This window comes from Apteryx rowi, unplaced genomic scaffold (genome assembly GCF_003343035.1).
Source record: "Apteryx rowi isolate R43461 unplaced genomic scaffold, aptRow1 scaffold_67, whole genome shotgun sequence".
NCBI lineage: Eukaryota > Metazoa > Chordata > Aves > Apterygiformes > Apterygidae > Apteryx > Apteryx rowi.
In genome coordinates, this window is record NW_020450949.1 from 2,103,596 (window position 1) to 2,129,292 (window position 25,697).

At 40.8% G+C, this 25,697-nt stretch overlaps 1 protein-coding gene across 1 annotated transcript; it reads left to right on the forward strand.

Annotated features, from left to right (window-relative positions):
* The first annotated feature begins 845 nt into the window (after positions 1 to 845).
* TTC34 (tetratricopeptide repeat domain 34) lies at positions 846 to 25,428 on the forward strand. Its single transcript, XM_026085443.1, has 7 exons — positions 846 to 2,377; positions 3,658 to 3,883; positions 7,281 to 7,473; positions 13,488 to 13,654; positions 17,944 to 18,211; positions 18,575 to 18,789; positions 24,834 to 25,428. Exons 1-7 carry the CDS (start codon positions 846 to 848, stop codon positions 25,353 to 25,355), a joined length of 3,123 nt encoding a protein of 1,040 aa, XP_025941228.1. The 3' UTR covers positions 25,356 to 25,428.
* Positions 25,429 to 25,697: the final 269 nt, after the last annotated feature.

Genomic DNA, 25,697 nt, shown 5'->3' on the forward strand with positions numbered 1-25,697 from the left:
CCTCGCCTCGCCTCGCCTCGCCTCGCGGGCTCCGCGGCAGGAGCAGGCCGTGCTGGGCCCTCGGACCCCGGCTCAGGGCCATGGAGACTCCGCGCCTGCTCGGTGGTGCCCGGCTCCTCCGTCGGACATCTGTTCTCAGGTATTTGTGCTCTCTGCTCTTCGGTCCTGGCACCTGGTGGGTGGCAGGTCCCAGCCTGGGATCTCAAGCGTGCACAAGGGCCCCTCACCGGGGGAGTAAACCCCAGGTGTCTAAGCCCTGAGCGAGAGGCTCTCTGGGACCTTCACTCTTTGCACTAAAACTAATCCTTCCTTCCTGTTGACTCTGGGGGTAGCAAGGGGAGAGGGGGGAAATTTCCTCCTCCCTTTCCAAGGCAAAGGAAGAAAGGTAAATAGTGGACAAAGAACGAAGGGGTTGTTCTGTCTCCTCCTTGCCTGTGACCAGGACTGACATATCATCTGATGATTTAAAATTTATCAAACCGACATCTCAACCYGGGAGGGAAAGGCCTAGCAGCCCCCAGACCCCACTTCCTGGAGCGTCAGCAGGGCAGGGAACACTGGCCAGGTATGTGTGACTGCCTTCTGATTAATTGTGATGCAGATGTGGACTAAAAGCCTCTGTAGCCTGTTTCTTCTCTTGGCTTTGCTCCCCAATGTCTGTCAATGACAAAACATTGGCCTTTTTGCAGGACTTTAGCTTGCTTATGTCTGTCAGCTAGAACACACCCTCTGCAACATCAAAAAGAAAGGCACTCCAGAGTCCCTCATGTTGCTGATTTTCTGTTTTACAGGCACCAGCAGCATTATGTTTGTGATGCTACTTGGTGAAGATGTAAGCACTGAAAATGTCACCTCAGGGGCTTGCCGCACTGCTCTGCAAAGAAGGGGACTGGCATCTAGCCCAGGAGGACTTGCCAATAGCCACCGCTTTCTACATGGCTGCCTTCAGCTGCAGTGGCCCCATGACAGTACAGAAAGTGAAGTCCTTAGACAAAGGGCTCTGGGAGAAAGTGATAGCCACCTTGGAGACGTGGTGCAAAGGCAACAGTCAGATACCCAAGATCCAGTGCAACGACTTGGCCCTTGTGCCCCTCAGTGTGGGAATAGCTGCCGTCTTTCTCTCCACCCTAAGTCCCGACAATGTGGTGTCCTCAGTATATAAACTGGAAGCCCTGCTCAGGCAAGGACGCTCAGAGGAGGTGTTGAGTAGGTGCAATGCTCTGCTCAAGGCTCACCCAAAGCAGTCAGTGGAGCTACTGTTGCTGAGGGCGTTGGCATGGGTGCTGTCAGGGACACAAGCTAGGAATGGAGTTGCAGACTATATCCAAGCTTTTGTGATGCATCGAGCTGAGGCAGTAGCCTATGTGCGTACCAAACAAAGGGCACACCTGCCACAGGTCATCCAAGCTTTCCGTAATTATCTCTCAACACATCAGAAAGAAAGCACAGATAGCAGTGGCTTGGACCAATGGCTGGGCAACTGCTATGACTTCCTCTCTACAGTGGCACCGGATGATATCTGGGTTTGCAGGATGCAGGCAGCTTATCTCTTTAAGAAAAGCAAATTTGAGGAGTGTGTGGCAGTTTGTAGCAAGGCCCTCAAGGGTATGACAGCTGATAAAAATCTCAGAGATGAAGAAGCTTTGGGTCTGCTCTTGGAACGGGCTGCTGCATATTTCTTCTTGGGTGGACGGATGCAGGAAATGATGCAGGATTTAGTGCAAGCCTTCACAGAAACCCCTGTTCAGGCAAAGAAGCACTTTGAGAAGCTTTTCTCATCACATGACACTGAGAGGATAGAAGAACAGGCTAGAACTGTCCTGGAGGTGAAGTTCGCAGCATACAGGGAGGCTGTGCGTGCTCGGACTGAACTCCGAGGCAATGATGGTACTGAACTGCTCCCTCCTGTCATTCAGACAGTCCAGTTCCTCCTTCAGATCTCCCCAGGGTCCAAGCGTGAGCTTAGCGTTCGGCTGGCAGACTGTCAGCTGCTGTGTGGATGCATCAGAAATGCACTGGATATCTGTGACCACCTCTTGGCAGCAGAGCAGAAAACTTACTACAATACTCTTCTAGTATTGCGAGGATTCTGCTCCCTCCACACTCACAACCATCAACAAGCCCTGGAGGACTTCCAAAAGGTTGTTGAGCATGATTCCCCACATCCTAACAGTTGTGTTAAAGCCTTATGTGGGCGTGGACTTATTCGGATTTCTGGTGGTAGCCATTACTTGACAGCCCTGGATTATATCACAGCTTGCCAGCTGAAGTTGGAAGAAACTATCTTCACAGTCAAGTCCTACGTGCCATGGAACCAAAGAGGACTGCTGGTAAAGGTCCTCCAAGAAGAAGGACAAAAGATGCTCCAGAAGAAGAGGTACCCAGGAGACAGTTCAGCCCATGGACAGAAAAAGGAACAGGGCTGATTAGATTCCTAGCAAAAAGAAAGTGTAGCGTGAGTAATAGGGAGGGTACTTGCTTCAGATAACTGAGAATAGGTTATAGACCCTTTTAAAGCATTCCTAACTGACATAACTGGTTGATATAAAACTTCATAGGTGTGTTAATTCCAGGAAAATATTATTTTGCTGTTATGTCTTAATCTGATATGATCCGTGTAGCCAAATCAGCTCAATCTTTCTATGAAAGTTAATCCATGAGATACCAACTGGCCTAAGATAGGAGTCAGCAAGAGCTGTTTTTGTTTGATGATTGTTCAGTGTACAGGCATACCTCATTTTATTGCACTTTGCTTTATTGCACTTCACAGATATTGCTTTTTTTACAAATTGATGGTTTGTGGCATCGAKCAAGTATATCGGTGCCATTTTTGCAACAGCATGTGCTCACTTCGTGTTTCTGCGTCACATTTTGTACACTGTTTCTTTAGACATAATGCTATTGCGCACTTACTAGACTATAGTATAGTGTAAACATAACTTTTATATGCACTGGGAAACCAAAAAATTGTGTGACTTGCTTTATTGCAATATTTGCTTTATGGTGGTGGTCTGGAACTGAACCCGCAATATCTCTGAGGTATGCCTGTACTTGATGGAATGAGATAGAGATTTCTGCTTCAGTTCTCTAAATTTCTTCAGATGCATGGTGAGCATTTCACACCCAGCACTTGGGACCTGTACTCCAATTTTGTGAATAGTATAAGTGAGGCAAAGAAAAATGTGATAACTTGTCCAGTATAGCACAGGGCACAAGTACAAGTCTCCTAACACACAGGCCAGTGCTTCTGGAACAAGAAGCTTCCTAATAAAATAATTCTCTCTAGTCAATGCAAATTTTAACACACATTTCTTCAGGAGACAGCAGATTTATTTTCACTATCTCTGTTACTTTTTACTTTTCCCATTGTGGTATCAGCTGCAACCCCAGTTGTGATTCACTGACTGTCTGCTAATCTTTCTTTAGAGCCACAACTGCTTAAGAACATGTTTTTGTAAAGACAGATGAGGATTATGCTTTTAAGTGGCAGAGACTTCTGTGATGCTGGTTATGGCAAAATATATCATCCATTTTGATACTGGACTGATTCCTGCTCCTTAACTGGCAGGTGAGACAAAAACACTCTGTTACTGTCATTAGCATATTTTTGCTAAAGCTGGTYTTTTYTTTTTTTTTCTTCTTTTTCTTTTTCCTCAGGGATGCCCCTGGGGTTTACCAGCTGGCTTCTCTCTTGGTGGAGCTGGACGCTTCTGATGAGGCATCACGGATCCTCTGTGCCGATGCCCTGTACCAACTGGGCTGGGTAGAAGAAGCTCACAAGCTCCTCTTGGTAGCTCTCTCCAAAAATCCACAAAGGTCTCCTATCCTGGCTAGACTTGCGCTTCTGCAGTTGAAGAAAGGTTTCTTGTATGATGGCAACCAGGTAAAGACCACCTGGCTAGCAGTGAGAGTGAGAGAGTGATCAGTGACAGTATGGTGAAGGGAGCTAATAACCCTTTTGGCTCTATGGAAGATGCATGGTAGAACTCAGGAAGGATCACTTTAGAGACATATGTTTGCCAGAGAGTGTTCCAAGGGCTTTCAGTTTTCCAGCATAGTGCCCTGCTTGTCTCCTGCTTCTCAGCGTTACATGACAACTGCAAGGCTGTGAATATAAGTTGCGCTGTGGGGCCGCCTCATCACCTGGTACGAAGTGGAACCCACCCCAATATACAGCCTGTAATGGGTTTTCCAGTGGGGCTACATCCACTGCAGCCTGTGCTTAAAGACATTGCTCAGGAATGGTTGCAAACTTTTAGGCAGAACTATTTGAGAAAGATAGGAAAAGCTGGGAGAACTTCCTTGATGACTTCCATGAAAAATTAACCTTCCTTCTTGCTGGACAATTTTAAAATTCAAACAACTTTCTGAGCAGCTAAGATTCAAGGCAGTGCAAGTTTTCATCTTCAGGGTCGTTCCCTTCTGAATAGCTGTATCTGACCCTGACTTAATACTGCTTTTTCCAGAATCTTGAATACTGCAGTGTAACTACAAATTACGTTGTCATGCTCAGTGGTTCATGTGCATCTCCAATTTTAAACTAAATAGTTTGTTGTTTGGAGAAGTTCCCTGAACAGCAACACTGAGGACTGTTGGCAAAGTGAAACTCAGAGCTCAAACATGGTTTAGGTTGTTCAACCTCCAGCAGAACTTTTATGATCCAAATGCAGGTCTTATAAGTGGCACTTTCTGTCTGTAGCACGGGCCACACAAGGACACTTAGCTAAATACAGCCCATTCATCACATTATACTTAACGACACTTTTTGTCAAAGACTTCAGTTAAGCAGAGCATGACTGAGCATCCTGCCCCTGGTGACAGTATTGATGAGATTGGTAATTTTCCCCTAGAGAAGGAAAGGGAGAACTACTACCTTTCTTTTACAGAGATATGGCCTTACAGGCCTCTGCAATTCTCATGCCTACATGAGGCAACAGGAAAATTAATAAACAATTGTCTTATCTTAATGTTTCACAAGCTGGCAAGGCCCTCTCTCCTGGAAGCAGAAAGTCTGTCTGGGTTTGAAACTGTGACCCTGAAATTAAAGTGGTGCAGATCTGAAGTCTATTCTCCAGTAAATGCATACAAAGTTACTGAGTGTCATTAAGCATCTGCTGCCACCTCCACCTCTCCACCTCCACCTCTCCACCTCCACCAACTGGTTGCTGGAAATCTCATAATCAAATATAAACCCTGTAACTGCATTCCTCCATCAAATATTGACCCATCAGGTAACCAAAAACTGAAAGTTGAGCAACTAGAGTAAGGGGCTCAGATTTGGTATTGATCAAAGGTATAACATTACAGAACCAGAAATTGCTTTCTTCCTGCACTTTTGAAACTGTTGACATTCAGCATTTTAAATCAAGGTACAAAGTTTTCCTTTTGACACTTGAGGAACAGTTATCCTGTCTATTGCATGAACACAGCCTCTGCTATAACCAGGCCTGGAATTTAACAAGGCACATGTTGTCACTGTAAAACCACAACATGCAAAATAGCTCACTGAAAACATCTGGTATCTGTGGGATAGAGCAGCAGTGGTATATACTTAAAAAAAAAAATCAGGAACCAGAAATCCCCAACAGGAATGATACAAAGGGTACTTGGTCTGGCAAAGGCCTAAGAGGCAGAATATCTATTTRTTCCTAACAAATTCACTCCTGACTTAGACATAAACTGCCAGCTTGAATTTGACTAGTTCTTTAACCTCTAGAATTCATTTGATCAAAAATGATGATTTTTTATTTTTTATTAATGACAGTGTAGCATTTTCTCAACTGCTTTGTAGCATGAGCTGTCTCAGAGGGAAATATATTCCTGCGAATGTAAGTAGAACTTTACCACATATTACATATATAGGCTAAGAAAAATAATATGTTCAATATTGTCTCACTGTAAAAATGGTTTGGGTTCACTGTATAATTTCTATGAAAAAGAAAAATACTGGTAAAGAGGCTGCTTGTGAAATTGTTAGAAAAAATGAACATAATACTGGAGGAAATTAAAAGATAAAACCATGAGCCTTACTGATTACCCTAATGAAGCATGGTGGGGGGAAAAGGACAGAAGTTTTCTTTCTTTAGTGGCTAATGACTTGTGTTTGGAGGAGATGTCAACATGTTGATTTTCCTGCCAAAGATTACAAAGTTGAATTACCAGCTTTTGCCATCAGAGGGAACTATTGCATTTTTTTAAATGCCATAGTAAATTCTACTAGCCACTAAGAGAAAGGTTTTATTGTCACCACTTCACTACTCGCTGTGAAAAATAAAGTTTTTATATAATTTGCTGCCTTTGTGAGGGCAGGTAATGAATAATATGACTTTGCAGTGTCCATAAGTTGTCCCTGGAAGCTGAATTTCTACCTGTGGCTTCTGCTACAAGTCCTAGATGGAACATGGGTGTGACTGAAAATTTCTCTTCAAAATCTTTTTGTCCCACCTGCTGCCTGTCAGCACCCAGATGCTTTTGTCTCTTAGGAAAAACAGAGAAAGAAATAAGTTGAATGGATGTGTCTGGTGCATCAGGATGACTTTGTTATTGCCTTTCTGGCTTCTCTGGCTCAGATTTGAATGTTGAGTACCTACTATGCATGTTTGATTTAATGGGAAATTTTGAGTCTTTTGATTCTTTTCCTTAGGGAAAAAAAGCTGCTTAGTGATTAGTACTGTAGTGAATGGAGACCATGTGTCAAGCAAGAATTCTCTTCCAGGAGGACAGCAGTTTGTGGATTTGGATCCATACTTTTCTCAGATTCCCAGTAGCAATACTAAAAGAAAGGCCCAGCACTTCACTCATTTTCCATAAATTCACTGGTTTCAATTTTACAGCCAAAAAGGATCACTGAAATCCTTCTGTTCTCCAGAAAGTTTTCCTCTTTGGGGTAATTATCCTGTGGTTCAGCTCTCTTTATCAAAGCAACTAACTGCCAGGCTGGAAGAGCTGATCTTGCCCAAAGCAAAGCGGCATAAGTATTTCCCCAGAATGTCTTCCACAGCTGCAGAAGTGGTGAGAAAAGATAAGATGTGATGTTCTCTCCAGCATGCTTTTACCCTAGGGCCAACTAAGGAATTAACTGGAACAGATTCACATTCATATGCATATGAAGCAAAAATTAGTCCATGGCTGGCTGAAGCCCCAGTGAAGTGTGGGGAAGCACTGGGAAAGAGCGTATTTGTTTCACCTGGCAGCAGTGTTTCTGGTTTTAGCAGCTCCTGACTTCATTTGACTTTTCACATCAATTTAATTATCCTCCCTTTTTCTCTCACATTGTTAAGCTGCTAAAGAAAGTGATCAAAACCGGAGATGCCTCCTGCCTCCTGCCAATCATGGACATTTTCAAAGATGAAGACCGGAAGTTGATGCAAACTCACTGCCATTTCAGAGCTCTAACCATCTTGACAGACAAACAGGAGGATGCTGACATCAAAGAGGCTGTTGCCTACCTTTCCTTTGCCATCATTGCGTCAGGTAGGCTTAACGACATATCAACAGGAGATTTAATTCTTCAGGAAATCAGATCAATGGGTGGACAAGCATTTCTGATTCTCATCCATCTTTCCCCCAATGAGAAGACAGAAACAGTAGACTTACAAAGGCAGGTGAATAACAGGTTAAAATCTGTTTAGAGTATCAGCTCATCTAGACCCTGAAATAGTGCAGTTAAGCAGTGACTGCAGTTCTTAATGCCTAATAAGTAGCCTGTGAACTCCTTGAAATGGATTGCCAGAGCTCAGTTCAGTTCTCCGGTGACATCAGCCCCTTTTCTTCACCTGTCTAGGAGAAGACCCAGCAAGTGATTTTGTTCTGTCAATTAGCACATGAATTCTCCTGAGGCGCAGTTGAGAATAACCTTAAATTGCACTATTCACATGCTAAAAGTTAAGTTCAGGCATAAGCCCCCTCTACTAGGTCACATCAATACAGAGAATGCACAGAGAACCTTAAGCAGAGAACCCGCAACTCCTGTGTAACTTGGAAAAGATCATTAACATCCTTAACCCATCTATTTCCAGATGGTCATTTGAAATTTCCTATATAAACATTTCTCTGTTTCTCCTGCTCCAGAAATGCAATATGCAGAGTGCACAGGAAATGCAATGTATTCCTTCTTTACACTTTACACTCTTGTGTTACAGTAGAACTGTTACTGAACTGACTGCAATTACAGTTCTGTTGTTAGAGGTTGCTTCTGAGTAATGGGTCTGGACAAGTTGATCTGTTACCATAATTTTTTTCATGAATATGGTTGCAGGATTTCTCGCAAGTACAGCTATGCTGTTGAATAAACTACATGTTTTAATGTTAGCAGAGTTATCTTCTTAGAGACATTAGGTCATTCTTCTCCTTTTTATTTGCCATGCTTTCCTTCTTTAATGCAGGAAGAAAGACCCTTTTAAGCTAACCAGTGTAGTGCTGTTCTTTGATGGTAAAGGAAAAGCAGGATGAGGGGGGGATTTTTCTGTACTTAATGCAGAGAGGCTGGTTTACCACAGCAACAGGTACATGCTCAGAATACAGGGAAATGCATCAAGGAAATCTTCCAGGATGACTTTCCTTTCCATAAAACTTGGTTTTCAGTAAGTAACTCTGACTGGACCCAGGTGAATGAAGTAAGGACTGAAGACTGGTAATGTCAAGAAGAGAAGCCAGGGCTTTTTGACACTGTTATTATATAACTACTAGGTTGGACAGTTTTTGGAAGAGTTTTCTCAGAAAATTAATCTTGATCTAGAAAGAGATGAGGACTTCCTCTAAAATACAATATAATTGTTACTTAAAGAGGCTAAGGCCAAACTTGTGATAAAAGAGAGGGGAATTTGGTCTCCATGAGCAGTTAGTCCTTGAAAGACTCTGAATGAGGGTTCTCTTCACAATATCGTCTAAATGAAGGAAACCACCCTCTCAGAAGAAAGAGGAAACCATCATCCCATTTGTTTTATGTAACTTTTAGAGGAGGTGCTAGCTGGTAAGTGATTTAGAAAGGCTATTGAAAGACGGCCAGCTTGGGCCGATTTTAGACTAGCAATGTAGAGGTAGAAGGTCCATCTGTTCYAGCCTTAGTTTGTTACATCAATTAGTACCCTGAAAACCTCCCCACCAATCAAATTTATTTGATACCTCCTGTTATGTCAGAAATAACCTGCTATAAATACAGTCATTGCAGCAAACAAGCTGCCCTCTTGTACCAACACAGCAATGACTGTGTGGTTCCAGGCCAGTGCAAAAGAGTGAATGCACCCAGTTACAGGCATCATTATCCCAGCTTTTCCTAAGGAGAGAGATTAGGCTAATTTTGAAACACTTCTGGCATGTTCCAAGTAAAACCGTATTTGTGTGGAAATCTGCCTTTCACTCTGAGCACATGTTATGACAGCAGCACTGAGGAGAAGAGAGACTGGTTTATGAAAATGGAAAAGAAAACTGTTAATTGCTTTGAGGTGGTTCCATTCCAGCCAGTGCATTCCAGCTTATCAACACCCCACCTGCCAGAGCAGATGCTTGTTAAGAAATAAGACATTGTCTTCATGGGAGCCAACTGATAGAGCCCCAGAACCTTAATAACCTGTGGTACAGAAGTTTTGGAGCATATCAGGAGGGACAAAAAGCCTCATTACTGAAAAAGAATTGCTAGGAGGCTGTCTGCTGGCTCATCTCTGCAGGCAGCTGTGCAAGAGGCTGCATTTGCTCACCTCCCTGTGAAAAAATATTTACAGTGACAGTGATGACTTATCATCCAATATAGGGCTGCCACAGTTATTGATTGCAACCCTGGGCAAATTGAGATCTTTATCAAAATTACCTTGAAAGGAAGGGGCATGTGGATGGCAGAGAGATATATGCTCTGCATCCAGTGGATGAATGGACCAGACTTTTCATACTCAACTGCATGTGTTTATTCAGACAGCATTTATTTGAAAGCAGAGAAAAAAGAATCTTAACATCACAAATTCCGGTGCCTATAAGTGTGGCAATAAATGAGACCGCCTCGTCTGTGCTGCTATCTTATCCAAAACAATATGTATCTTCTGATTTCACCTGATCAAAACAGCTAAGTGGCCTTGTACCTCCACCTTCACATATCTTCCCTGTAAAGCTTTGTTCTCGCCTTTGTGCTGCTCCTGCACTGACATACTAAAACCTCCAGGGATTCTTTCTGATCAGTTGGACCCTAAACCAGCTCACATCCTGAACTGATGGTCATGTCATTGACAGCTTGTCTCCATTTGTTGCACATCTCCTTGGAGAAGGGTGTGGTGGAGGGATAGATGTGGAGGTATGAATACTTTTCCTGCTTTCCAGAGCAGAATCACAATGCTGCCTTTTAAAGGTCCCCATGAATATGCATGGAAGACCTTAGGGAACAATAACCAAGGGTGAAATTTTCCAGATCTCCTTAAAAATTCACAAAAGTAGTTTCATGAGAACTGGCAAACATGGAATTCCTCTGTATTGCCAGGCCTTTGAGTCTAGGTATCCCAGAGAAGGCAGAAAAAAATATTGCCTGCATTTGAAGATTCAGTGCTTAATAATTACAGGCCACTCCTTTTGCTTCCTTTGGCTGTTCCTGAGGAGACCTCTCTTGCTGAAACCTTGAGGCAATCAGAAAAGCAGTCACAGCTATTTGGGGAGAAACAATGTTTATTGACATGTGTATTTGTTTTTATTAGAAGCCAGGAAGCTTTTGAGCTTTTTGAGGAATGTGATTTTAGGATTTTCATTCTGTTACTTTTTCCACTCATTCCATTTTTTATTACAAATTTCTTTTGGCATCTTTAACTAGGCTGAAGACTCTTTGAAGTGGGGCCTGTGTTTTTTGTGTGCCTGGCACAGTGTGGTTCCTGTTCCTGTCTGGAAAGTTAGAGTTCAGTCACAGTTACAGTTTATAAATCAAATTGCAGCCATACGTCTACTCTCAGCAAAGAGTCTTTACTTTTTTCCTGCAAATCACTGTTAGACTTGCTTTTTTTGTTTGTGTGTATATAAATATATATGTACGCATCATTTTAGTCATTTCCAGAAATGATTATCTTTCTTTGTATAACCTGCAATGATTTTCGTTGTTATAAAATTCATCCTAGTGGCAAAATATATGCCCTGACTAGGCTTTCTGCACATTCTGTAGCCCAGGCTTTTTCATTATTCCAGGTGGTGGCCTATAGAGCAAGTGTAAAGTATGCTGCTCTCTGCTCTCAGCCATACATAAGGGAGAAACATGGCTAGATTCGTGTCACAGAGAGAATAAACAGGTTCACGTTAATGGGTGGGTCTGCTGGCTGTGCAGGAGAGCTTTTAGGCTGACTTTGGTATTAGGCTAGCACAACACCCAAACTGCTTTGTCTTTATATCCGATTAATGTTTCTGTGGCCCAAATCCCACACATTCAGATTATTCCAACAGGCCATGAAAGAAGTGTTTCCCAAGTTAGATGTGGAGATATAGAGAAACTGAGTGTTTTTTCTGAGGTTAGGGATTTTTTAGCAAAGCTRTGCTGAACTCCTGTACTGAGCAGCAATCTGAAACCACAACTCACCATTTCCCTGCAGAATGCCATTGACACATGTACACCACTAGACACCAAAACATCAGAGCAGACTTGTCTTTGTAACTCACTCCAGAAAATATTTTCCAAGACTTCATCAGTGAAAAATTAATTCAGAATTCTGGTAGTCTCAGCAGGGTATTTAACTGACACAGTTACAGAACTGTCTCTTCTCTTGGAAACCAACTTGACATAGATTTTTGTTTCTTTCAACTCAGAACTGATAGTATGTAGTAGACATTCCACTGGCAACAAAAATACAGGAAAGTGATACTTAAGTATTACTGCACTTCATCAGATATCCTCAAGCAAAGTGGAATTATTCTGTAGTTTCATGTGCTTGTTGTAAAAACATTCAGCCATGAGGCTGACTTGTTGTAGAAAATATCATCTGCCAGCTTATTCCCATTCCTGCAGCTAATCTCAGAAATGGATCTAGCTCCAAAATACCCGCATTTGAAGTAGGATTTTTGGCTGGAATTGCAGCGAGTCTGTGCAGCCTGGAACTTGAGCATTAGTTACCTACTTTCAGAAGTAAAGGTGTGTTGCTTATCCATTTTATGTGTAACCAGATACCCCACATACTAAACACAGCATACTGTATAAATTCTGTATTCTTCTTTCTCAGTTTAGCGTAGTATACAACTGTTTTTGGTTTGGGTTGGGTTTTTTTTTGGTCACTTCTGTTGGAAGATAGAGAACTAAGACCTTTGACCAAGGCAAATCCAAGAGATAAGAAATCCATACAGGAGTTGCCAGGAGAGGAAGGTAGCTGTGGTTAGCAGCTGAGCCAGTCAAGGCTTAGGAAGCAACTTGCAAGGAGATTATTACAGTGYGGTGATATGAACTGTATTTCTGGGCCAATGTGATGAACGGACTTGTGGGTACTTTGATTCACAAAAGCTAGAGAGAAAAATATACCCCTCTGAATCCCAAAGTTCCAGGAGCTCGTCATTTACGACTGGACTTCATGCTCCCTAAGCAAAGCCATGGGGAGGCAGAGCTTAGACTTTGTCCTTGAAATGCCTGTTTATTCTTGCATGGATCCAGCCATGCAGCTGAGGATGGCACACTTCATCACTGCACAGCCACTTACCTCCAGTGCATAGCTTCTCTTCATTTCCCATCGCACTAAACCCAGGTTCCAAACAGAGAACTGAAAATACAGATGGCCAAACCCATTAGAGAGCCACATATTTTTCCATGTGATTGGCTGCATAGTTTCTTATCTGCATGCCGACGTTTGTGCAATTCAAAATGCTACAGTCTGTCTAAACAGTCAGAGTTCTCCAACTGGGACAGTACTGAGATGTTTTCATGGTTCCATGTCCCCAGCATTGATTGCAGTTGTAGCATTGGCATCCTTCTCCTCCTCTCCAGTGGAGGCAGGAAGTTAGAAATGGATGCCTTGGGAAAACATCACTGTAGAAATTTTGCTTAGGAAGTTACCATTTGCCTTCCATATTCTTTTGGCACATCAGCCTAGAATAGAATGAGAATGGAGTATTAATACAAATTACACTATTAAAAATATGTATTAACGGCCAATTATGCTTTCAGAGGAAAGATACAGTAGAGCTTGGTCATTTGATTGATAAACACCCCAAAGCATAAAAATCACTGGAAAACTGAAGAGTAAATTTACACTTGACTACAGGGTAGATTTTGCTCACTGTGCTCATTTAGAGCCTTGTTTCAGATGCTCAGTGCCTTTCTACAAGCACCAAACATGGCTCAGTGGATGTATGAACGACAGACCAATATTTAGGAACATGATAATGCAAGCAGGAATACAAGGATACAAATGTTGACTGCATTGCAAACTGCAAAAACATCCAGAGGTGCTTCTAGTCCTGCGGATGCAGATCAGGAGACATATCATCATTCCAAGGACATCCTCCCTGGGATGTCCTCTCCTAATGACTGCATTTCTTTCCTCCAGGTGGCTATGCTGAAGATTCCCTCCTCGTTAGGGCTCGATGTTATGGGCACCTTGGCCAGAAGAAAACTGCTATTTTTGATTTTAATGCCATCCTAAAGCAGGACCCTATGAATGTGCAAGCTCTGAGTGGACGAGGATTCATTTACCTTGCTCTGAAGCGGCAGAAGGTATTATCACTGTATGATTTGCTGGAGATCTTTCTAGTTGTATTAAGCAGTATTAGTGTAAGGTACCACAGGCTTGATCATAGACCCACTGAAATCAAAAGAATTTCTTATAGAATTTGCTCAGTGATGGTCTTGTTTTGGCTGGGTATATGACAGCCTGCTTGACGTTACTGAGTTGCTTTCCCATGTCTAGAGGGAGAAAGGCTAAACTTTAGTCATAGTTCTTACTCGCTGTCACTACCATGGAGTGATCTGCAATGCTGCAGTCTTCCTGTATTTGATTTTGCATTTTCATGACATGATATTATGTTAAATGAGATGCAGTAAACAAAAAAACAAACAAGCAAAAAGAACAGTTTGTTCCAGGGTTTAATGAGTCCCTCTCCATCATCTGTGAAAAGTTTATATGTGTGCAATTAGTGTTATGGTGCACTTCGGAGATTGCAGTGGATCGCCTGGAAATCACGTCAGATGTTTGCATGATTCATCTGTTTCTAATATGGTTGATAACCTTACATTTTATCTGCATATCACATCAATTCCCCTGCAAATGTGAAACGGTGTAACTCCAACCGAGTGTGTGGATTTATGCTAGTTTATCCTGGTTGCACTTACTCTTTTTAAGACCAGTTCTACTRGTCTAAACAATTGTATTCTATAACACATGGACAGAACAGATCCATTCTTTTCATGCTCTTGACCTTTTCTGAAACTCGATGCTTAGGAGTACAAGATCACTATTTGTTTTCATTTGTTTTCCTGACTATTCCAGGAATGCTTTCCTTTGTCAGTTTATTATATGTAAATTTATTTTAGTATTTGCAGAACATTTCTCAGACACCTGCTCTCTGTGGGAGTTACCTCATTTTCCTCCACTGTTTTATTGTGCTTTTATTACCTTTTGAAATGTTTGCTACTGCTGTATTGTAGTGCTCAGAGTTGCCCAGTAGGGAAGCAGTTTATAAATAACGTTATTGTATCTGAGCAATGATATACTCTCAGATCTGATTCCCAAACCCTGTCAGACCATTGGATGGATTGCTCTGCTAGACTTTCTTGAAAAGGGATAGCTGTCAGTTCTTAGTGAGTTTAGGGGAATGGCTGGTATTTTGGGAATGAAAATAGATTATTCTCACATTAGTGTATTGTACTGAAGTCCAAACAGTAGCCTTTTCTTCAACCAGCCAGTCCCACAGAGCAAGTAAAATTCATTGTTTTATAAAGTGATAACCCTGTCTCAGACTCTCCGTACAGCTCATGTCGCTATTGTGAGTATTATTGTATTATTGTATTGTTTGTTCCAGTGAATGTGATTTTCAATTTAAACCCTGGAGGAAATAAGTGCTGCTTAATCTGATCTTTAGCTGGAATTAAAGTTTAGAACTGATGCAGCATGTGCTTAGTTTGATTAGGCTTTGAGATCTGGGAAAGAAAAAGAAAATAAAAGATACTGTTAAGATAAGGAAGTTTGAAAAACAAATCCTTGGACTTGCAGTACCACGAGCAGCACCTCTTTGAGCTCTGACAATTCTGATTTTCCACGAGCTGACTGCTTTTTCCCTTCAAAGTCCGTGAAAAATTTGCTTTCAATTTCAGCAAGGTGTTTCTTGTGCAGTTTTGTAGCCCGTTAGATGGATCATCCTGAACTCTCATTAATAACCTGCAGTTTTCTAAACATGCAAACAGGCAAATGCATGTCAAATACAATTAGCAGAACTTTACATAAAAGCTGGGAAAAAAGTGACTCAAATGGAGTCAATATCAGGATTCCTGAAGAAATACTATATGTAATTAATTCTTGAAACTCAGAGTATAGCTAGAAAAGAAGTTTCCCATTTCTTGCCCTTGCAAACTGAAAGTTCCAGCTCTGTCCCAGCTGTTTCATAGAGAACAGCTTGCAAAGACAGGGCCTAATTTTATTCTCTTGTAGATACCTCCATAAGCAGATTTCATGTCTGTTTGCACAGCTTTGTAAATGTCCAGATGAGGAAAAGAATCTCCTGTAAGAGAACTGCCCCTACAGAGGCTTTATACACAAAATCAAATTAATTAAACTACTACCTCCATCCCAGATATGTGTCTATATACCTATATACATATATATATATGTATATACACACACACTGCTCCATAATTATGTACCAGAACGTGCTAGAGAATTTATAAATTTTAAAACTTGCTTAGCTGAACTGTCTCAATACAAGTCTCAATTTTGATTTATCTTTTAGGACAGACAGTGCTTTCATCTAGGTAGATCCAACTCCAAGAGAAGTGAATATACACAGCCAGTATAGCAGAGATGGTACTAATCTTCCTGGTACCCTGATTTCATGCCATTATGGTTTCATTCATATTGATAGGAAAACTATTAGACTCCAGACAGCTTTGAAACAGCTACTCATCCTACATCCATGACTATGAAGGAGAGAAAGAACAAGACCCCAGCAAAAGAGAAGCTGACACAAAGAAAGAATAAATGACTTAACAATTTGTTATCTGATAGTAAGTGACAGGTAAAAATAGAACCCATATTTCTTAAATCCTGAGTCCTAGCTCCCAAGTCCCTTGTAGTCACTTTTAGAAGCAATAATCCCCTAGACGAATAGGCTGAAGGACATAGGCACTGTGGGCTGGCAGATCAAAAGCTCATTGCAGGAGTAGACCAAATAGCCTCTGTTTTTAGAACCTCTGAAACTGATGATGTTTATACATATTGAATAAATTTATGGACAGAGTGAAGTAGATGAGAACTGTGCCCTCCCAAATCCAACCAAAACAGACAGCTTTGAAGGGGATTTTGAAAATCAACTCTCTTTATGAAATCAACTCTCTTTATGAATGTTAAACAGTTTTGATAAAGAAATTGTGATTATTAATTGTCCATTAAATGTAAAATGTTCAGTGTTAGAAGCCCTCAGTGCTGGTCCAGTGATAATACTGCGATTACTTGCCTGCCTGCCTGTTTTCTGAGATAGCAGAGGTATCACAGTAAGGAACAGGCTTTAATTCTACTAGTTGTATTGCTTGCTTAGTAGTTGATTGAAAATAGAAGGCACTTGTTTCTTTGGTTTATAAACCAATTCTAAAAGCTGTAATTAGGTGCCATTTTGGCTTTGAGGAAGAAAAAATTTAAAGGACCATGAAAATGAGCCGTAATGGTCTTGTTCAGTCTAATTAAACTTTTCAGATAATATTTTTTTAATGGACTGAATGGTAGAGCTAGAACCAAATCCAGTCTAGGAGAGGAATAAGCYCTTTGCTGTATGTTCAGCTTGTCTCTCCCTCTCTCTCTCCTAGCTGCTGAGAGGAAGCTTGGAAAGACCATTTCAGCTAGACTGTTGCTGAAATCTAGAAGATAGGAAGTCTCTCCTGACTGGAATTTTAAAGCATGCCTTTGTATCTGGGTTCATTGGCCACCTTTCCATAAGCATTACCTGGTCGTGGTGTATTTACTCTTCTTGTTGTCTAAATAGAGGCAAATTACAAGTACAAGTGATAATAAAGATGCATTGTTGCCATTGGGTGATATGGTGACAAGTTGGTTGGAAGACTGAAGACACTTAGTACAATTTTAATCAGAAGCAATGAGAGTAGTGTTTGTTTGAATTCCTTCTTTTTAGCTTTGCAAAATCTGAATAAATAAGAGCAAAGGATTGTACAAGAGATTTGCACTTGGATTAGAAAGAAATGAATAAAAGCAAGAAAAGAAACTCAGATGTTCCAAATCTTTTATTTGTGTCCTTGTTAGAGTCCCTCCCATGTAAATATACCACAGCATACAACATGTGGCTCCCATCTTCCTCAGGGTCAGTTGTTTCTGGAGTCAGTGTGCTTAACTTTCTCCTAACACACTATTTTGTTTTTCCCCTGAGCGCAGAATTCCCTAATGACTGCTGTACTGCAAATCTCTGTCTGGTTATATTTGTTTCACAGATCTACTTTCTCAAGCATCAAATAGTTTTGGTGTCTACATGTAAGAAGTGGTTCTGAAGGGCACTGAGAAAGACTGTCATTCTCAGCATCTCTCTTTTCCTGCTGTAAGAATTTTGGCAAATGATAATCTGAGGAGTTCAAAGCACTTTTCAAATAGCCATTCAAATCTGTCTTCACACTCTTACATCAGCTTTGCAAATGGAAACCCACAGCATAGGGATAGGGGAGAGCAAAGAGCTTCCAGAGGTGCACAGCTGACCTGTGGGACAGCTGAGAACTGACAGCGTTRGAAAAGAGCAGATTATCAATACATCGTTATTGTTACCATTTCATCATAGTCTCTTGTTTTTATTTAGGAGGCAGTGCAAGATTTTACCTCGGCGCTGAAGCTGGAGGCAGAAGTGGTTATCCCAGCAATCCTATCCTTAAAGCACGAAGCCCAAGGGTTGATCACGCAATGGCTTCTTCAACATGGCAGGACTGTGTTAACTGAACTTGTTGCTACTAAAGAACTTTCAAAGGAAGAGACTTTTAGGGACCTTCTCATGATTGCAGGAGCACTAATTAAAATTTGCAAGGATGCACAATATCACATCTTCTATATAGATGTTTTGATTGCAAATGGTAAGCTCCCATCCTTTTATACAGTTGATCAGACTAAGTGAATGGGCACAATTATTAGTGTGGGTACCTGGAAGTGCTTTTCAAATTCTGTCTGCAGGAATCATTCCACAAGCTGCAGAGATAATGAGATTTCTAGGGTTATAGACAGTAAATGTTACCTGGCAACAATAGAATAAGTGTATTGATATATAGCAGTTTTCAAGAGAAGTTTGCAAATGTTTTGGGAAAAGGTGTAAACTAATTAATACCCCTAGATGTTGACTGAACACTGGAGCTACCTAAATCCTGCTTTAGTAAATTTTGTTGGTGTCTCTTTATCCACATGGAATGGGTTATATAGCTTGTACTGGTATTAACCAACAGGAAGGTATGAAGAGGCCCTTATTCACCTTCAGGAGGCATTTGGCCACTCTCTTGCTGATGAGTTTGCCAATGCAAGACTAGCTGTGCTTCAGCTGAAGAAGAGGAACATGCCAGTGGCAGCTCACTCATTCAGCAACCTAGCTGAGAAAGATGAAAGGGAGCTGGGGTTTCTCCTGAACTTCTTAGACCCTAAGCAACAGCAGCATCTCTCTCAGGTACGACCCTTTTTGATGCTACATCTGTGGATTCAGTGGGGAAAGAAATGGGAAGCAAAATTAGGCTGTATGGATGTTCCTTGCCTTGTCTTGAACAGAAGTTTGTGGGAATACCATTGCTCAGCAGAATGAGGAGCAAACTGGCTTCTTCTTCCAACCTTGACTGCAGACAGTCAGAGTAGATAATAGAGTTGAATCCAGGCTTCTTTCATTGCAGTGACTTTGTTTCTGTCTCTCATAATTCATCGATATSCACCTCTTACCACTTGGGGGAATTTCTTGTTGGTTTCCCTAGCATGAGGCCTGTGTAGTCCCAAGGCTAAGATACAGGGGAGGTGAAGGACAGCTACAGATTTAACAAGATCATTGCTAGTATTATACTCTGCATGAGTTACATGGTGCACACAGCTGACCTCTGGGGAAAGGGAATTCATGTTTTGTTCATTTTCCCGCTGAAATGAAACTGAAGGTTCTGACTCAGTCACATAAAATGCTTCAATCCCTTTATTCTTTTGTGTAACCTTCAGGAATCTAAACATACTCACATTTTTATAAAATGACTTGCCTTTGAGGTTGGGGAGGTTTGATATTGGTTTTCTTAGTTAAAACTGTTTGACACAAAAATGCCATATTGCTCCAGTCCCCATGAGTGTGTACTTTTCAGTATTTTTTTTAAAGTTTCTCCCCAAAATTGCACCCAGCTCTGAAAAAGCATGTCCAATAATAAGCCAGGACAAGGTCAGATTGATGGTGAGCAGTTTTAATGTTCACTCAAGCATCTGCAATTCTGATTACCCAGAAGCTCTGTGTTCTGAGAATCAGTTTGCTTCCTTTTATTCGATTTGTAGGTTGTTTGTGCCCTGGTGGGAAGCTATATTATTATGCTTTCTCCTGGGTTATAAAACAAACAACATGCTGATATACTAAATGCAGAGAGGAGTACTTTGTATATATTTTGGTGAAACAGCAGGAGGACATAAGTAAACAAGTATTAATTTACCAGTCCCTAGATAAACCCCATTACAGTGAAAAGAGCCCCTCTCTTCCAGATAATGTAGAAAGTTCAGTCTTCTGGGGAAGAGTTAGGAGATTTTAGAGCCAATTTGCAATCTTTTACTGTATAAAGATGATCAAGAATAGGTCTCTGAAGGCCCTAAGGAAGTGTCTATAAATGAAGAAAAGTTTTACAGCTGAGTTCCCCTTGCTGCCACTTCTCTAACTGTATGGATGTCTCACAGCTAAGTCTCTCCATGCTGCTTCCTGAGAAAATGCAGGAGGGATTTTTATACTGTCGATAAGAAAAATTTGTAATTTTTGTATAGCTTAAACTGCACTGCTGTTTTATGAACTCACTGGTGCCACAGATTAGTAAAACCTTTAAAAAAGGGGAGAGACATTTTATTTCTGTCTTTTGTTGGCTACTATGGAAGTAGGTCTGCAATAAAACTCCTTACTGGTGGCTTATTTAACATGAAAGGTTTCTCTGCCACTTGAGAGAATAGGGGTGGCTGGCCCTGATTTCAAGACTGGAATTCAATACCACTGTTGAAAACAAAATAAGACTAATTTTATCTTTAATCTTGGGCTTTTGTGCAACTGAGTAAACATTTGGACTCAAGCACCTTTGGGTCTTTCTGCATTCTCTTATCTGCAAGTATTTACTGGGTGTGATTACTTTTATCACTGATTAGCCCAGAATCACTGATTTTTTTTAATATGTATTTTGTCAGAAAGGGGATAAATATGTACTTTGTTAGGGTGGGGGAGAAATGGGTTAATTCACCTGCATGGTGTCTCAAAGGATTTCCTGTAGCACTTTCTTTTGCCTACAAGGTTATTCCAGTTCATGTGTGAAAGGCAGATCTCTAAAAGCAAAAAAGCTTACAGACAGTATTTGTGCAAAAAAACAAAGATGGCCCTACTGTGCCGTGGCTGCTAATTACACTCCTGGGGGATGATGGTTTTTTTATCTCCATTTCAGAAATAAGGAGACTGAAGCCATGAAGAGGTTAGTGGTATACCAATGTCCCAGAATGTTTCTAGCCGACCTGTAGTTGACTGTCAGCCCTCCTTCAGCACTCCACRTACAAAAGTGTGGCTGTCGCTTTGTTTTTAGAGTGCTTGAAGATTAAAGGTTTTGTAGAAATGTATCATCATTATCCTGGAGTCTGGTCTAAAAGCTAAAAATAATTCTACAGTCAGCTTCATAGGAAAGGGTGGAGGAAGGAGAGCTCCTTGATGTACTTTTTATTTTTTTCATGAAAAACAAGGTAATAAAATTCTCCCTTTATTTATAGTCCAAGGGGTCCATGCTAAAGAATCTGTAAACAACTGGGAGAGCCACATGGGAATAGGAATCTGAAAGATTTATTAAACTGCAAAAGGTCAGAGGAAGGGAGTTTGCTTGTCGCTAGTGCAGCTTCAACCCTTCGGTTTCCTATGTCAAAGGTTAAATGTATGACTGATTGCCAGCTCCTTGCCCAGCTCCTCAGAGCTGCAGTTTCTGTTCACTGTTGACATGCTATAGGTCATCCAGAGCTGTGTCCTGCAGAAATGGTCTCCAAAGCTATGTGGGCTGTGTCTGAATTTGACCCTCAGCCCAAAGTGGTAGAATTCGCCATTCCACATGCCTTTCACACATCAGTTACCGAACTGCCTGTCATGGGAAAATGAGAGGTTGAAATTTGCAAACTAGAGAATTTAAAATGTTTATTTTGTTGAAATCCATAAAAGATGTGACTTCACTAGGACATACAGATTAAAGCAGGCTATGACTTAACTTTATAATTGCATAAATATCACCAGGCATATTTCTTATGCCTTGTGCCTGTGTCCTGAGCCTCACCCTATAGCTGCTCAGAGAATACAAAAGTGTTTTCTGGTCAAAATAGGGTCTGCAGGTAAAGAAGGGAAAGACTTTTTCCAAATTGTTCTGAAAACGTACATCCCTCTTTCAAAGCTGTAGGCTTATCACTCCATCTTCCAGTATTACTGATCCCAGACTAACCCTTCTCTGTAATTCCATGTCCATTAAATTCCTCACTCCTGTTTTCTCTCTAAGGAATTGAACCTTGGTCAATCAACTTCAACATAAGATTAATCACTAGGCACTAGAACTAAGAGAGTAACAAAAATATATGTGTATTTTCAGCCCTTTACCACACAGTGAGAAAACTAGATGATAGAAAGGGACACAGAGACCTATCCAGCAAGTGGTCCAATCACCACCTCTTAGCTGTGGCCTGCTAAGCCCCTTCCAGATGAGATCCCATGAGTATCTCAGAGTCTGGAAACCATAATTAAATCTCTAGTGACAAGTTTGAAGATGAATGTCAGTTCATCTGAAAATGAACTTTATAGCCTGCTCTTGGCCTTTTAAAGTCACCTGCAGTGAAGCTGATGGTAAAAAAAGGCTTAGTACCAAGCCACTTGCAGAGACCAGAAGTTGAGCTCAGTAGTGCAATATCCTTCTGGCTTTCTGGACACCTCCTATCCATAGGTCTTCGTTTCATATTTGTCTTTGTTCAGAAGAAGATATGCAAATAAGCTGCTAATTAATCTGTGTTGTACACAAAAAAATGGGTTCCAGCTCAGTTCCTTTAAATCAGGCAGAGCCAAAAGAGAATCCAGCAGCCTGATCACCAGGCTTATTTCACCACTGAAAATTAGAATGACAGAATCATTTGTTTCTCAGATGCTCCTTTCTCCTGTGAGTGTGGAAGGAAATTCAGAATCTTGTGGCTTCCTTACATTTGACACTTTCAGGGAAATGTGAAGAAGCCAGAGCAGTACCTTAGTTAGTAATGACAATATCATRTGTGGTACAGTAAACTAACCTGATCCAGGTTCAGCATAAGATTAGTCACCAGGAGAACAACAAAAAATCTATTTGTTTTTCCTGCCATTGAGAAAACAAATGCACTTAGAAGACTGAAAAATTGCCATTTAACTATACAAATACTATATGTTTTGAGGAACCACACTGAGCTCTTTAGAACAATGAACATTTTAGAATTTCTAGTAAAAAAATGTTCTCTTGTCAGGATGCTCCTCACATGGAGAAGCAGTTCCATCTTGATCCCCTATTAAAATTCTGCCACTAAGAAAACACCTGTATTGACTAGTTGGCTTAAAAACACTTGACAGGACAAATTAAATTTGCTACTCTACTAAACATACTAAATTCATATGTAATCAGAGATCCGAGATGTTTGGGGACAGGCTGCCTTACATTTTTATGGCCAGAAATAGTAAAGCTAATGATTGACACTATTTGAGGGCAGGTCCCATCTCTATTTCTAGGGTTGGAAGCTGAGAGTCTGTCTCTAATAGATATGAATACATGGAGGATTTTACATTCTTTTGTATCAAAATAATTGGACTAGAGTTCTTCCTAAACTGTTAGGAATGGCTAAATTATTTCAGATCACTGGTCTCAGATGCGTTACTCAGATTTGACCTGCAATACTGACCCACTTGGTCCGGGGCCTGTTTTCCTTAGTTCCATTAAACAGCAGTTGGTTTTCATCCGGGTCAACCAAAATACAAAAACAATGCACACAAGCAGAGTGGAAGAAGACCTGAGCCGGCTGTTATGTGTGGCCTTTGGAGAAGGCTAGGGGAGTGGCTACTGAAACAGTGGCTGGGCTGACTGAGTTTTGGGTAGCATGAGCATATGAGGGCAATGTGTGATATCCCATGGGATGAGACTGATGAAAAAATCTATCCTGTACCTGAAGTCTCAGCTTGTTTGGCTCGGCGTTCTGCAAGACCTAGACTGCTGGTGACAGTCTTGTTTATAACTTAAATGTTCACTGTGCTGCAGCATGTAAAAGCTTCATTTATTTGCAATAAAGGGAAATAATGAGAAATCCATTAGAGGCAAATAGTTCTAATGGAGKTTTTTTTTATTGACCTTTATAAACCTAAATATATGGCTCTTTCAGCCTTCTCTATGTTCTTGTTGTTGTTTTTCCCTTCAGATAAGGGCAGATCGTTCACTTGCACTCAAGATTAATGGTTAGCAAAGTCATCAGTTGGCTAGATTGTCCTATAGCCTGGGGACACTTTTTGCTAGAGACCAACCTTCATTATTAGAACATGCAATATTTGTGGGACAGTTCTCCTTTGGGATCTGATCGTGTTCATTTCAGGATCAGCTGGTTTTGAACAAGATATAACACTGCTGCTAGCTAAAGAGAATTGAAAAAAAGGAACCATCAGAATGGGGACCTAATGAGCATTTAATTGTGAATTGCATGTCCACAAAGGAAACTAATTGATTTGCTTTTAGGCAAGACACTTGAAAATAGATGAAAAACCACAATCCAAACAGCACAATACAAAACATAATCATGTTTGCGTTTTTAACAGTGGTGTCTCAAAAACGCTTTTAGAGGTAACCAGTGCTCAGTGGTAAGGTTCCATGCTAACTGTCTCTTGCTTACTGCACTGTGAGAGGCTGAGAAGTTTTTTTATAGCCAAGTCTAAAATGCAGCTGTGATTCTGAGCACACAAGAATTTTTCTATCATCTCCTACACCCTCACCAGTGACAAAGAAATTGAGGATTTTTTCACTTTCAGTTACAATCCCTGTGTCTTGTGTTATTATTACATGGAGCTAACTGTATCTATTGACCAGAAAATGTCATTTCCATATAGTCACCTGTTAGAGCAGACCATGGCAGAGGCTTGCTTTCTTGAGATGAATGCTGTCTACTTTTAGTTTGATCATTCAATTTTCAGTTCACATATCATTTTTAAAGGATGTAAACAACTACAACTTTTGGCAAAATGCACAGAAGCAAAGGAGAGTCTGGTTCAGAAACTGTCAAGATCAGCAAGTGCCCCTTGGTCCAGGATTTTTGTATCTGCATGCCAAAATTATGCCAATTATTCATTCTTCAACTAGATGCAATTTTAACATCTGAAAAAGTATCTAAGACTTCTTAGGTTATTATCTGTGCCTGTGGCCAGACCAGACTAGATATTTTACTTTTTCTTTCACTTTTAATCACTAATATTAGCTAACTTTCTGTCCATAGGTAGCAGCCCAAGAAGGAAATGTGCTGATTAAGGAATATCGCTATGAGAAGGCTCTTGGTTATTATACCCTGGCTATCTTGTCAAGCAAAGATAATCCAAGATATCTCCGACAGAGAGCTGTTTGCCTTATGCACCTGAAAAAATATGGCAGAGCTTTAAAAGACATGGAGAAAGTGATCCAGAAGCATGGCTGTAACAGCCTTAAAACGCGTGTTGATGACCACTGCTCCAAAGGACACCTGCTATTATCAGTGTCAGAGGAAGAAACAGCAGTTAAGGAGTATATTGAGGCACTACAGTTGGAAGAATCTATGGCACTGTGCAGCATCATGAAAGGCCCTGGTAGGGAAATTTTAGCGAAAACATTTCATAAGATTGCACAATATTATTTTGAAATGCACCATTATGAGGAGGCCTGGAAAATCACAGATTATGGTCTCATAGTTGATAAAAACAGTACTGAACTTAAGAAGCTGAAAGCAAGACTTAAGCGAGAGGCATCAGGCTGTAGCATACATTAATTTATTTGGTTTTGGCTTTTGCAGTGTCTGATTACTTACTAATTTGTTTGTGAGGCTGCAAGAATATGGGAAGGATGAGAAGCTCATGATAAATATGCAGTGGATTACATGTCATTGAATATGGCACAGCAAGACCAGAAGTAAAAAGGTTAAGGTAGTAAAACAAAACTGACCGAAAGAGCCATGTGAAGAAGACAGGCCAAGAAAGGCAAACTGTATTATTCAGTATTTTTTAAATTATTGTGGATTTACCTAAACTCCTCCTTATGAAATAACTGTTTTGTCTGACTAATCTGAACTAATTCTGACATTGGTTCCAGTCACAGTGAAGGGAATCATTAA